The sequence below is a fragment of the Delphinus delphis genome, chromosome 13 (genome assembly GCF_949987515.2).
Source record: "Delphinus delphis chromosome 13, mDelDel1.2, whole genome shotgun sequence".
In the NCBI taxonomy this organism is placed as follows: domain Eukaryota; kingdom Metazoa; phylum Chordata; class Mammalia; order Artiodactyla; family Delphinidae; genus Delphinus; species Delphinus delphis.
In genome coordinates, this window is record NC_082695.1 from 85521907 (window position 1) to 85536562 (window position 14656).

At 49.7% G+C, this 14656-nt stretch overlaps 1 protein-coding gene across 2 annotated transcripts in view; it reads left to right on the forward strand.

The window, feature by feature from the left end:
• TSHZ1 (teashirt zinc finger homeobox 1) overlaps positions 1 to 8711 on the forward strand; it is a 77285-nt gene extending 68574 nt beyond the window's left edge. For both annotated transcript variants that reach the window (XM_060029232.1, XM_060029233.1), the window contains exon 3: positions 4178 to 8711. In XM_060029232.1, the coding sequence (XP_059885215.1) occupies positions 4178 to 7371 (3194 nt within the window). In that variant the 3' untranslated portion in view covers positions 7372 to 8711. The remainder of the gene's footprint in view (positions 1 to 4177) is intronic.
• Positions 8712 to 14656: the final 5945 nt, after the last annotated feature.

Genomic DNA, 14656 nt, shown 5'->3' on the forward strand with positions numbered 1-14656 from the left:
TTTTTCCGTTGTACTGTGAATAGGTTTGTCTTCTGCTTTTTCCATTGAATGCCTCTCCCCTTGTCATTAAAACATAGTTTTTTAAACGTTTGAATAATATTGCATCTTAGGAATAAATGAAAAGTCACCTAACTACCAATTATTGTTGAAGATTCAGGTAGTGGCGAATTTTATATGGAATAATACCATAAAGGACATCTTTGTGCATGAAGCTTATTCTGTATTTCATGTCACCTTCTGAGGCTATCCTTCCAAAAGTAAAATTATTGGGCCAAAGGGTGTCAAAAAGTTTCTCTCCTTTTACTCTTTTTTCATTGAGATTCTCTCAATTATAACAGTATGATGAGCACATAAGAGGTGTCCTAAACACTGATACAGAATTACTTTGGGCCAGGGACTTCCCTGGTGGTCCAGTGGTTAAGACTCTGCACTTCCACTGCAGGGGGTATGAGTTCAATCCCTGGTCAGGGAACTAAGATCCCTGCATGCTGCGCAGCACAGCCAAAAAAAAAAAAAAAAAAAAGAATTACCTTGGGGTCATTAATTCATTCACAAGCATTTACTCAAAGTGTTTGTTGGCATTGAGATGCTAATTAGACAAAGGAAAGTAACTCGGTCCTGATGCTGGCAGAGTGGCTTGACCTCCGGCTGGGAGTCAGGTGACCCACCTTTGAATCCTTGTTTGTCTCCTCTGGGACCTTGGGGAAGTCGGTCAACTTCTCCAAGACCAGTTTTCTCATCTTCAAAATGGGCATTTTCAGGGATGCTAACTTGAAGGGTTGTGAGGGTTAAAATAGGGTGAAGAAAGAAAATGCCCAGCTGGGGGAGGTAGGCAGGGGTGGCACTCAGCAATTTTAGTTGAATGAGCAAGTTCACGGTTTGATTATGAGGACAGACAGGTAGACATCTCTTAATGCTTCCGGGAGGGGATTAAAAGGCATCTTGAAGGAGATGACATCGGAGCCTCCCCTTGAGGACGAGCATCGTCACCAGGTGGAGATGTGGGTGGGGTGCACCCTGGGACCAGGACGCGTGGGGACTGGACATGTGGCGGAGGGAGGGGTGCACGTGAGGATTTGCGCCCCCTGTGCAGCTCGTGGACTCTAACAGCGATTTTAGCTCAGGGGTTGTGGAGGAAGAAAGAGTATGGCAGGACAGGAGGGCAAGAGGCCCAGCTGGGCGGCTGTTGCACATCTGATGAGAGCCTGGAGGGTCCCAATTAGGGCAGGGGCCCTGCTGGCTATGGAGCTGGACCACGGGAGGCACTGAGGACAGCCGTCGCTCTTCTGGCATGGACACTTGTTCGGGGTGATTCAGTACAGCTGAGTCAGGAGACTCCCAGCTCAGGAGGAGGAAGTGGGCTGTCACTGGGGCGGGGGCTGGAGGGGGCAGGGGCAGTCGTGTGTCTGCACGAAGTTGACTGGGGGTGCCTGTGGAACGCCCACGTCGCGACGGACTCCGGTCACAGCAGCTGGGGCCCCTTCTATGTGCCAGCCGTGAGGCGGACTCAGACTACAGGCATCGCGAAGGCCAGCTTCCCCCGACGGGGCGGGAGAGCCGAGGGCCTGCACCCAGTGGCCTTGCAGGTGGACGTGGGTCCAGTGCTTGCGGGCGTGCCCTGGAGGAGTCACGGAAGAAGTCAAGGTTGGCTGGAAAGAGGCTGCGGAGGGACCGGCCAAGAGTGACAGGCAGGGCGGGTGGAGGAAGCCGGCGGCGCCCTGGCCCCGGCGAGCACGGTGTCACACCCGGAGTGCTCTGGGCAGGGGGGCTGGGGGCCGCGTCCCCGCGGGGATGCTCGGCCCGGGGCAGGGGATGCCGGCGGGTCCGCCCTGGGGCTCCCCTGGCTGCCTGCTCACCCAGCTTCTTGTCTCCCCTGGGAGATGAGCTCCAGGAAGGCAGGCACATTAGGGGTCCCCCTCCACCTCCTGGATAACGGGGGACGGGTGTCCAAGGGAGGGAACGGCAGAAACCAGTGATCCTTAGGAGGCCGGGGTTTGCTCTGTGTGGTTCCAGGAGTAACTGTCGCCCTGGGGCTGGGGGTGGCCTACAGGAGGCGTTTGAGCTTAGCCTGGGGGCCCCCAGGTGCAGGCTGCTCTGTCGGGAGCAGGGCAGGCCCGGGATACAGCAGGGCCTGATGACATTCCACTCTGCTGGGACATGGACATGCAGGTGGGCAGATGCCAAGCAAGTCATGTGCGTGCGGTTCCAGGCCCTGAGATGCCACCCGCAGAGTGAGGACCGGTGGGTGACAAACACACCCCGGAGGTGTGGCAGCGAGTCCCCCGCGACGGCGCAGGACTCATGGACTGTAATTCCCCGACTCGTTAGTGGACTCTGATGCAGTTCTGCCTTCCGCTGGGAAACACCGTGGACATGCGTGCCTGGGTCGCTCAATGCTGCCACCCAGGCGTGGGGACGGCCGCGAGGGGAAGCGGGGGTGGGCAGGGATGCTGAAGGGCCCCGTGGAGCGGCTGTCACTCGCCACGTGTTCACTTGTGCTCACGAGCGATCGTGCCTGGAGCTCTCGGCGTGTGGGCGCAGACCCTCCCGTGTGTCTCCCTCCTGCCCGCGTCCGCCCTCTGGGCAGCCACCTCCTTCTCTGTCTCTCCATCACTGTCCCTGAAAACGCGGTGCTCTCTGCACGTTCCCTTGGGGTCTGGTGCTGATAACGTGATAATGAGTGATTCTACTTAATGAGACACCCTCTCAGGTCGTATCAGTGCATTTTAATGGGGCCTTTCTGGAAATATCTTAACCCCAAATTTCCCAGGTAGTTGACGGAACGCTAATTGTTCCCTCAAAAAAAAAAGGAAAAAAAAGGAAAAAGAAGTAAAAGTGTGCTTTGGTCAAATCAGTTAAGAGGTGCAGGCAATGATGTCCCCTTGGGGACTGACAACATCCGTCACATAGTAAAGGGTCTAAAATGTGTTGCAGTAGAAGGTCGGATTCCGTCTAGCGGTTTATGTGCCGTCCATCCCTCCCCTGCTTGGGACAGCTGTCCGTATCCTGAGTTTTTCTGGGAGATGCCGCCTTCACCCCGAGAAGTCACCCTCTGTGCAGCTGTGGCTGTAGCGGGCCACCGTAGCGTATACTATAGGCCTTGTTGAGAATAAAATTTGCTTTATTGTGCCAAAATATTCGTAACACGGAAGTTACCATTTTAATCATTTTTAAGTGCACGGTTCAGTGGTATTAAGTACATTGACCCTGTTATGCAGCAATACCCACCATACACCTCCAGAGCTTTGCGTCTTCCCAGATTGAAACTCTGAAGCCATTAAACACCGCCTTTCCATTCCTCCCTCTCCCCCAGGCCCTGGAAACCACGGTTCCACTTCCTGTCTCTGTAAGCCTCACTGCTCTAGGTGTCTCATCTAAGGGGACTCCTACAGTATTTGTCTTTTTGCGTCTGGCTTATTTCACTGAGCGTAGCGTCCTCAGGGTTCATCCATGCCATAGCATATGTCAGAATCTCCTTCCTTTTAGAGGCTGACTAATATTCCATGGTCTGTATAAACCACAGTTTGTTCACCCATCCATCCGTCAACAGACATTTAGGTTGTTTCCACCTTCCGGCTCTTGTGAATAATGCCGCTTTGTACAGACGTGGCTCTTTGACCCCTGTCGGGTGTCACCTGTGGGAGACTTCTGCTCCATCCAGGCAGGGGGGCGCTGGTGGGGCTACGTCGCTTTCTCCTTTTTAGGGGAGACCGGAGTATTTTTATCGCTTGCCATTGAGGAACGTTTTTATTTATGGAAGCCGTAGAATACTGTCTGTATTATCTTGCCCTAGAAGTTGACAACCAGGTCCCCCTGCCCCCTGCCACGGGGAGGCACAAGGGACCCCCGCTGCTTACAAAAAGAGGAGCCTGCATGAGGAGGGGCAGGGGTCCCTTCCCTTCCCACCCAGCTGTGACGGCCACACTGACATCTTTAAGAAGAGCACAGATGCCGCCCTTCCGTGGAAATGTATTCATGTAGGAGGGGGGATTCTCTTGGTGGAAACCTGTTTCCTGCCGTCGAGCTGCAGAAGGGGTAGATATATAAAGTGGAGGTAGCCTTGTAGCCTGGGAGCTCGGCTGAGAAACATCTTTTTAAAGATCATCTAACTGCTGGGGAGGCCGCGTCCTTGGAGATGATTTACGTCTCCTCACGGTGTTCCATTTTTCTCTCCTAGCTTACGTTCCTGAGGAAGAACTGAAGGCAGCAGAAATAGATGAAGAAAACGTGGAGGAGGATGGGCTGCCTTTGGACGTTCAGGAAAGCGACTTCGTGTGCAATGAGGAGGCGGAGCTCAAGGAGGCCCCGAGCTACCAGAACTCCCCCATCAGCACCGCGACTAATCAGGACGCCGGCTACGGGTCGCCGTTCAGCGAAAGCAGCGACCAGCCAGCCCCTTTCAAGAGCTCTTCCTGCAAGGAAGAGAAAGAGGAGGCCCAGGGCCGGGAGGGCGTCTCCTACCCCCAGGACAGCTTGGCCCAGATCAAGGCCGTGTATGCAAACCTCTTCTCGGGGTCCTGCTGGTCCAGCTTGGCTCTGGATTTGAAGAAGTCCGGCTCGACCACCGGCAACAGCGATGCCGGCCAGAAGGAGGGCTCCACCCCCGCCGCCACGCCCCCCACCAGTACCGCGGGGGCCACCGGGACCACGGCGAGCACCCCCAGCTCGGGCTCCGGCTCCGGCACCGGCACCAGCGCCAGCGGCGGCTCCGGGTACGACTGGCACCAGGCCGCCCTAGCCAAGACGCTGCAGCAGACGTCCTCGTACGGGCTGCTGCCCGAGCCCAGCCTCTTCAGCACCGTGCAGCTCTACCGGCAGAATAACAAGCTGTACGGCTCCGTGTTCACGGGCGCCAGCAAGTTCCGCTGCAAAGACTGCAGCGCCGCGTACGACACGCTGGTGGAGCTGACGGTGCACATGAACGAGACGGGGCACTACCGCGACAACAACAGGGACAAGGACTCCGAGAAGACCAAGCGGTGGTCCAAGCCCAGGAAGCGCTCCCTGATGGAGATGGAGGGCAAGGAGGACGCGCAGAAGGTACTCAAGTGCATGTACTGCGGCCACTCCTTCGAGTCCCTGCAGGACCTGAGCGTGCACATGATCAAGACGAAGCATTACCAGAAAGTGCCTCTCAAGGAGCCGGTGCCGGCCATCACCAAGCTGGTCCCTTCCACCAAAAAGCGGGCGCTGCAGGACTTGGCGGCCCCCTGCTCCCCCGAGCCGGCGGGCGTCACGGCCGAAGTGGCGCCGAGCGAGTCAGCCAAGGACCAGAAGTCGGCCAACCCGTACGTGACGCCCAACAACCGCTACGGCTACCAGAACGGGGCCAGCTACACCTGGCAGTTCGAGGCCCGCAAGGCCCAGATCCTCAAGTGCATGGAGTGCGGCAGCTCCCACGACACCCTGCAGCAGCTCACCGCCCACATGATGGTCACCGGCCACTTCCTGAAAGTGACCACCTCCGCCTCCAAGAAAGGGAAGCAGCTGGTGCTGGACCCCATGGTGGAGGAGAAGATCCAGTCCATTCCCCTGCCCCCCACCACGCACACGCGGCTGCCCGCCGCCCACGTCAAAAAGCAGCCCGACTCTCCCTCGGGGTCCGCGACCTCGGAGGAGAAGAAGGAGCCCGAGAAGGAGAAGGCGCTGCCGGCGGTGTCCGGGGACGCAGACAAGCAGATCAAGGAGGAGGGTGAGGACGCCGCCGACAAGTTCGAGCCCACCACCCTCTACCAGTACCTCCGCGAGGAGGACCTGGACGACAGCCCCAGGGGCGGGGTGGACATCCTGAAGTCCCTGGAGAACACGGTCTCCACGGCCATCAGCAAAGCCCAGAACGGCGCCCCCTCGTGGGGCGGCTACCCCAGCATCCACGCCGCCTACCAGCTGCCGGGCACCGTGAAGCCGCTGCCGACCGTGCAGAGCGTGCAGATGCAGGCGTCCTACGCCAGCAGCGTGAAGCCTCTGTCCTCGGAGCACGGCGCGCTCCTGCACTCCCCGGGGAGCCTCACGCCGCCGCCCCACAAGAGCAACGTGTCGGCCATGGAGGAGCTGGTGGAGAAGGTCACGGGCAAGGTCAGTGTGAAGAAGGAGGAGAGGCCTGCGGAGAAGGAGAAGGGGTCGCCGGCCAAGGCCGCGTCCCCCACGGCCAAGGAGAATAAAGACTTCCCCAGGGCCGAGGACCTGGGCGGCGGCGGCAGGCCCCAGCAGAAGAAGGGCCCCGAAGCCGATGCGGGGAAGACCAAGAAGGAGGGTGCGGTGGACGCCCACACCCCGAACGGCACGGAGCCCCTCAAGGCCAAAGTCACCAACGGCTGTAACAACCTGGGCATCATCACGGACCACTCGCCCGAGCCCTCCTTCATCAACCCGCTGAGCGCCCTGCAGTCCATCATGAACACCCACCTGGGCAAAGTGTCCAGGCCCGTGAGCCCCTCGCTGGACCCGCTGGCCATGCTCTACAAGATCAGCACCAGCATGCTGGACAAGCCGGCCTTCCCCGCCCCGCCCGCCAAGCCGCCCGGCACCCTGGACCGCTACTGCTACGAGAACAGCGACCAGCCCATCGACCTGACCAAGTCCAAGAGCAAGGCCCTGGCCCCGGGCGCCGCCGACGGCGTGTCCTCGCCGCTCCGGGAGAGCGCGCTCATGGACATCTCGGACATGGTGAAGAACCTCACGGGCCGGCTGACCCCCAAGTCCTCCACGCCTTCCACCGTGTCGGAGAAGTCGGACGCCGACGGCAGCAGCTTCGAGGAGGCAGCGGACGAGCTGTCGCCCGTGCACAAGAGGAAGGGGCGGCAGTCCAACTGGAACCCGCAGCACCTGCTCATTCTGCAGGCCCAGTTCGCCTCGAGCCTGCGGGAGACCCCGGAGGGCAAGTACATCATGTCGGACCTGGGCCCTCAGGAGCGGGTGCACGTCTCCAAGTTCACCGGGCTCTCCATGACCACCATCAGCCACTGGCTGGCCAACGTCAAGTACCAGTTGCGGAGGACAGGGGGGACCAAGTTCCTGAAGAACCTGGACACAGGGCATCCCGTTTTCTTTTGCAACGATTGTGCCTCTCAGTTCAGAACTGCTTCCACGTACATCAGTCATCTAGAGACACACTTAGGCTTCAGCTTGAAGGACCTCTCCAAGCTGCCACTGAATCAGATTCAAGAACAGCAGAATGTTTCCAAAGTCCTGGCGAACAAAGCATTGGGCCCGGTGGGAGCCGCCGAGGACGATCTGGGCTCCACATTCCAGTGCAAGCTCTGCAGCCGGACTTTCGCGAGCAAGCACGCAGTCAAACTGCACCTTAGTAAGACCCACGGCAAGTCCCCCGAGGACCACCTGATCTACGTGACGGAGCTGGAGAAACAGTAGCCCCGGGTCCGCGCGCGGGCCCGTGGCGCATTGCACTAAACGTCGTCATACTGCACTAGGCCTGGCCTGAGCCTCCGAAATCAGCCTGCCCTTTGTTGCTGACTGCCTGTCTGGACCTTGGTTTTTCTTACACATATTTTGTAGTTATATTTATATGCTCTTCGTCCGATTGTGCATGTTCCGTTTCTTTTTCCGTGAGTCAAAGTCTGACCTTTATTTTCAACATCTGTTCTCGATGTTCAGCTCTCTTTTGTAGGAAATAGTGGGGCACACTACTCAGAGACATTTACTTAGCAGGAAAGAAAGACACAAATAACAATGAGAAAAGACGTCCTAAAATTACAAAGTTGCCATGACAATAAAGGTCATAGAACCTCCTAGTGTCAAATTTAACCCTTTGAGGACTGTAATCGCATTTCTGTGCCTTTCACTCAAAAAAAAAAAAAAAAAGAAAAAAGAAAAAAAAAGGCTTAAAGGCATTTCATTCAGATCAAAAGCTGTGTCAGACACAAAACTTATTTAATAATTAAAAAACGAGCTTTTATATGCAGAACTGGTTTGTGAAGGAAGCATGCATGCAGCTGTTGGAAAATAGAAAGTTGTCTAGGACTCGGGGTTAGGAAGCCACAACTTCACATGTTTAAAACAAACAAAACAAAACAAAAACTAACAGCAGCGACAACAAACACCCCAGTTGCCACTATGCCCAAACCCTCTGGATGCTGAAAAAATGCCACTTTTGGCAAAAAAAAAAAAAAAAAAAAAAAAAAAGTATGCAAGCTATTATTTAAAAATGTGTAAAAATGCTATTTCTTTTTTCTGTAAAATACTGCAGTTTATAGTTATTTACAGATGTAAGCTTTGGTACAAGCTGACCTTTCTATAAGCGTGCTGCATTGGTAAATGAAAAAAAAAAATGGGGCAAATGTTGGAGTCCTTTCCTTGTAAATTGCCGGCATCAGCTTAAAAACTCCTGTATGTTACATATCGTCCCATTTTAATCTATTCAACTTTCTTTGTACCTTCTGGCTGTATGCTTTCTCTTTTAACTTTTTATATTGTCATTTTATATTAAATTTCTGTGTATATAGTGTACAACCACAATTTTTGAATAAAATTTAGTTCCTGCAGCTTGATTTAAATAGAGAAATTTTACTGCAACCTGCATCTTTCCAGATGCATGTATATCAGACGAAAATAAATAAATGAAAACAGAGCGAGCGATGCACTATTAATTATACATTTTGATGTTCTATCATTAATATTGTACAGTACATTTCGGTTCACACAATTAAATCCACTGTTTTCTCAAATGTAAAATAAACCCACATGCAGTTCTTGATTTACATAGATTGTCATGTCGTCATTGTTTTGCCTTTGAGATGTTGTTTCAGCGACGAGAGGTATAGCTTATGCAATCAACCAACAGAAATCCTGGTCGGAATCATCGTTTCATGATTTGTGTGCTGACACGCTTCGTTCAAATGAGCAGTGTTGCATTTCTTAAGATGATCATTAAAAAGTTTAACCCCGCTGGGTGCCACCGGGTTCCTGAGGATAGCCGTTGAGCGATGGCTGGCTTGTACAGCGAGGGACTGAGGTGCTTCCTTCGAAGAATGCTTCCGCACTATTTGGAAATGTTTACAGTTATCCTCTGTGTGCGTCCGGAGCCTTAACGGTGGGGGGCGGTCGAAGGGCAGGTCTTGCTCTATAGCAGCAGACCCTGGGGGGCTTGGAATTGGTTCTGCGTTGCTCCAAAGAGGAAAGCCTGATCTCTGCGCTTTTAAAAATGTACAGTTTTTATAAAATGAGCTGCCTCGGAGCACGGCGGAGGGGTGTTGCTCTGCGCGGAAGACCACCGGCACTCCAGGCCTGTAAGCGCTGTGACCCCGGCCCTGAGGTCCGGGTCTTCCTGCTGAGTCTGGCCTCTTTGTCGCGGAAGTACATAACGACATGAGCAGGACAATTTCTTTTTCCACCTTTTGCTTAAGTTTTCATAAAATAGTATCCTGAGAAAGCTTAGAACGTACAGCGCTCAGCTGTGCCGTTTCCATGATTCCCCTCCATGCCAAGCCCTTGACCCCTGTGGGAGGAGAATCAGGGCGGCCACCTCTGCACCATCTGTGCTGAGGCCGCAGAGTGCCAGGGAGGTTTGCTGCCTTCTCTTGACCTTCATGGGTAAACAGCTCTGTCGTTCAGGAGCTAAAGCCATTTAGACATTTTGGTTCAGTTTCTGGGGGATTACGTACTTTGGGCTCAAGGGGTGACGGGGAGGAGTGACAGGCCTGTGGTGGAGTGTAGTGGGGTCTTTGCACGATGATCCTTCGAAGTTCTGTTGATTTTATCACAGGCCTGCAGATGTATGTTCTGTGATTCTGAGCGGATGCAGCGGGTAAGGTGGTGTGACCGGCGTGAGAGGCCGGGACGGGGTGGGTTCGGTCCCCACGTGGAGCCGCTGGGCCGTTTGAAAGCTTGCAGCTGAGTGTTGACCACTGGGGTGAGGACGTGGGACTCGATGGGGGGGGGGGGTCCCTTCCTTCATTTTTCCTTTTTCTAATTCATCAGCCACCTTGTTATCTTGTCATCCTTCTGAGTTCCCCAGCCGATGGCCAGAAGGCTTGCTCATCTTGCTACCGATGAGACGGTGATCCAAGTTACTGTCTGACGAGGGTCCTAGTTATCCTAGTAAGTCCCTGGCGCGGAGCCCTCGCTCCTCGCCAGGGACTGTTCTGAGTGTTTCACACGGAGTAACTCCCTCAGGGCCCCAGGGGGTCTGTTACTTCCACCTCCTCTGCAGGTGGGGAGCCCCTGCTGGGCTCAGTGGACGCTTGCCCAAGCTCACAAGGCGCATGATTGACAGAACTTGGGCCTGAGCCCACGAGGCTTTGCCCCGGGGTGCGTGCCCTGTGATCTGCCCTCAGGTGTGACCGGCCCCAGGGGAGGGTCTGTGGTTTCTACGCGGCCACCCCGGAGCGGATAAGCGTTCTTCCAATCACCTCCCGCGGCGGCTCCCATCGGCCGCAGAACAGGCCAGCTCTATCTTCTGTTCAATCTGAACAATAAGTTGAAATGATGTTAGTTACGAGTTTGTAGAATCCTCGACTGAATACAGGTCTACCTAGTAATACAGAAACTCGGTTTGTATAAATACAGATGGAAACATCCAGGGGACAAATTGGCTGCCTCTAATTTGAGGATTTACTTACACAAGTTTCTGCTTCCTTCATCAGTATTTGAAGAAACGCATCCCTCCTTTATCTGGTCTTGTGTGTCCCCCAGTGGACTCCACAGGTGGCATTGTGTGCTCTCCAGTTCCTCAGGGGAGCCCTCCCTCCCTTCCCCCAGGGGAATAGGCTGCATCTTCTGGAGCCTGAGGGCAAATGGCCCTGAGGGTCTGCCGCCACCCCCCCACCCCCCGCACCTGCGCCTGGTAGGAGGCTGGAGGGCCTAGCGAGCAGGCATCCTCGTAACCTTGTGTACACGCAGACATCACCCTATTTTGCATTTGTATTTGCTGCTTGAATATCGGGTTTAATAAATATTTTTTCCTTTCAATGTGGATTTTTAAAAGGTTTGGGATATTCCTCTGAATGTGGGTTGGGTTTGGAGGTTCATTGTTATTTAGTTGAGGCTTAAAAGATATAAAGCCTATAAAATAATCATAGACTCTAGCTGATATAAGAGAAACAAACTCTGAGCCATTGTATGCAAAAAGAAGAGATTAAAACCTTTTCAGATTTATGTTCCTACATTTCTATATTTGATAATCTTTGAAAAGCTTTGAAACATTAGTTGAAAGCATGTCTAAACTGCTTCCGAATTTTCAGAAACCTGTACCTACAAATAAAGGTTTCTGCTTTTTTCCAAGGTAAAATTTCTTCTTACTTACTTCATTGTTTTTCTGAAGATGGTGGAGACAGTTAAAAGGCAATTATCAAACTATAAAGTGAAAAGATACCAAAGAGTAAGATTTGGAGAGCGCTTGTAATTTTCCCATACCGTTTATAATAAAAGTAATACATAGACACTGCAGAAAACTTGTAACACACACACACACACACACACACACACACACAAATAAATAAAGGAGGAAATAATTGTTTTCATCTAGAGAAAAATCACTTAATATGTTAGTGCTAGCATCTTTTTTTCCCATGTTTCTACAAAATAGATGCTCAACATACTTTTGTACTTGCTTTTTTTACTTGTTAGTAGATAATGTGTATTTTCCCATTTCATTAAAGATCAAAAATTTCTAATCTTATTGAGATGTACTATAACATTAATTAATTCTGTATTAGAATTTGGAAAAGCAACATTTAGATTCTTTTCAAGTTTTCAGTGTTACAGATGAGTACACAAGAATATTCCACTCAGTATTTCCATGAATATCTTTGGTTATTTCCTTAGAATAAATACCCAGAATTAAAATTTCTGCCTCACAGTGTGATTTGATGCCTGTGCCCCAATCACCCACGAGAGAGCTGGTACCAGCTTCCTCACCCTTCGCGGGAGAACGACCATTTCTGTCCACCTTTGCTTTGTGAACACAAGGATTTTTTTTTGTTTTTTAAATTTCTGGCTATTTTCACTAATTGGCCAGTGTAATATTGACGTTTTAATAATATTTTTAATGCTTATAGCCCATTGATACTATTTAAAGAAGAGATGGCTTAAGAACCTGTATGATTTTTTTGAGGACTTTCATGTGAATTATGAGTTCATTTAAATTTGGTGGCCAATCTACATATTTTACAGAAAACACACAACAGAGAAAGAAGTTGACAAAGGTCTGCAGCTCCCCTGCGGCTCCAGCACGAGAACATGACAGCGTGTCTTCCTGTCCTGTTCTCCCAGGGTAGATGGCTCATGAAAACGTGCCCAAAGACGTCAAGTATATTATATACCAGCACTGTCTTTAAATTGCCTAACTTGGAATAGGGAGAAAAATTCCATATTCTGGGATTTCTATGACTAATTTACAATTAGTATTTCTTAGGCAAACAAAGAACCTCAGAATAAAGTGGACTGTCCTAGGCAGATGCGATTTGGTCACCTAGAGGGAATAGAAGGGAGGAGAGAAGGACAAATTCAAACGTCTAGCACAGGGAACGATACTCAGTATTTTGTAATAACCTATAAGGGAAAAGAATATGAAAAAGAATATATATAACTGAATTACTGTGCTGCACACCTGAAGCTAACCCAACATTGTATTGTAAATCAACTGTACTTCAATTAAAAAAAAAAAAAAGACAATGTCGGAAGTATCTTCCACAGGGTAGTTTCTTCCAGAGCTCAAGTTCAAAGCCATTGCTAACTGAGAACCGATGTCTCTGACCCAGGTTTCTGATAGGAATATGAAGGGGCTTATGCCATAGTTGTAAAGATTAGGAGGAAGGCATGTCACCTTCAGACCAGTTAGGATCAGGAGGTCCTGAAGGGTACATAGAGCAATAAGGGCTTTCACCAACTACTATTGAGAAGTTGACCCATAACTAGTTAGCCATTTTTTTCCTTCAATCACACAAAAATATTTGCAACTTGATCTGACTGGTATAAAGATTGGTGATGTGTTCCAGGGTGATTGACGTCTACCAGTTGAACAGATAGTAGAAGCTATGGGCTCACGTAGGTCATCACATTTTGTTAAGGTATTTGAGATATGGTACAAAGCATACGTTTAATTGAGATATAATTGACGTATAACATCATATTAGTTTCAGTTATACAGCATAATGATTTGAGATGTGTATATGTTATTAAATTAATATGTTATTAAATGATCACCACCATAAGTCTAGTTAACATCCATCACCACACAGAGTTACTGAGCTTGTTTTTCCTGTGATGAGAATTTTTAAGACCTACTCTTCTAGCAAGTTTCAAATATACAATACAGTATTGTTAACTATAGCCACCAGGCCGTACATTACATCTCTGGTATACGTATAAAGTATACTTACATATTTTATAACTGGAAGTGTGTACTTTTTGACTCCCTCCACCCATCTTGCTACATAATAATAAAACTAAGAAAGGTGAGAATTTTTTAATCCTTTATGACCTGTGTAATTTAAATATTGAATCATATTTCTAAGCCATAACTTTCTGATACATAGCTCATGCCATTATGCCCAGTTTATACTGAGGAATGATTGACCAATTAATCATTTTTCTTACCAGTTTCAACCTTTAAAGTCATTACAGTTATGGAAGGCAAATATTGAGTTATGTTTTGATTTGTTAACTTTAAGAGACAGTAGTGCCCAAGATACCTTCCTTTTGTTTGTCATACATTGATTTACAAATTAGTAAAATGTAATGTCCACTTTGAAAGCTATTTGTTCTCCTTTTGGAGATTCCTGTCCTCACTCAGTTTTTGAGTCATGAATAACTTGGATATGCAGAGTTCTAGCATGGTGAGCTCAGATATCGGTATGTGGAATGACATGACAATGACTGTCTCTCGAGACTGGACTCTGAACATTGATTGGGACACCTTCTGTTTCCATCATTCCTTCCAACAGTTAGTAGAAACCAAGGGCATTAAAATCTGAAATGATCTGCAAACACAAATCTGATGGAAAGGACTCTGTTCAAACTTCAGATTACTATGAAAAGTATATTTCAAATAGGGGGTCATTTAAAGTGTCAGCCCTTTTCACGGTGATAGTTATCTTAAATATAATGTGAGTATTCATCTCTAAGTTCTGGTCAGATAGTTGGAAACTTACAGTGACAATGTGTAACGTCTTGTTTGTTGTCATGGAAGCCCTGTAATGTCAGGAAACCCTCCTGACAAAACTGGAAGCTGCAGAGAGGTGCCCAAGTTGCCCTCACTCTAGCTTCTCAGAAAAAAAGATTTCAAAAAAAGGAGTCACAAAGTTACAGGTGACCTCTTACTTTTCTTAAAATTTCTGTTTTGATAAAAGCATGCCCCCCTTTTTTCTGAGACACTTGGATTTAAAAAATTTTTTTTATTTTATATTGGACTATAGTGGATTAACCATGTTGTTAGTTTCAGGCGTACAGCAAAGTGATTCAGTTATACACATACGTGTATCTATTCTTTTTCAAATTATTTTCCCATTTAGTTTATCACAGAATACTGAACAGAGTTCCCTGTGCTATACAGTAGGTCCTTGTTGGTTATCTATTTTAAATATAGTAGTGTGTGCATGTCAATCCCAAACTCCCAATCTAAGACACTTCGATTTCTAAGTTTCTTGTTATTTTCTTCCAGAGGCTTTCCTTTTCCAGAGTGGAATCCCGTCTCAGGACT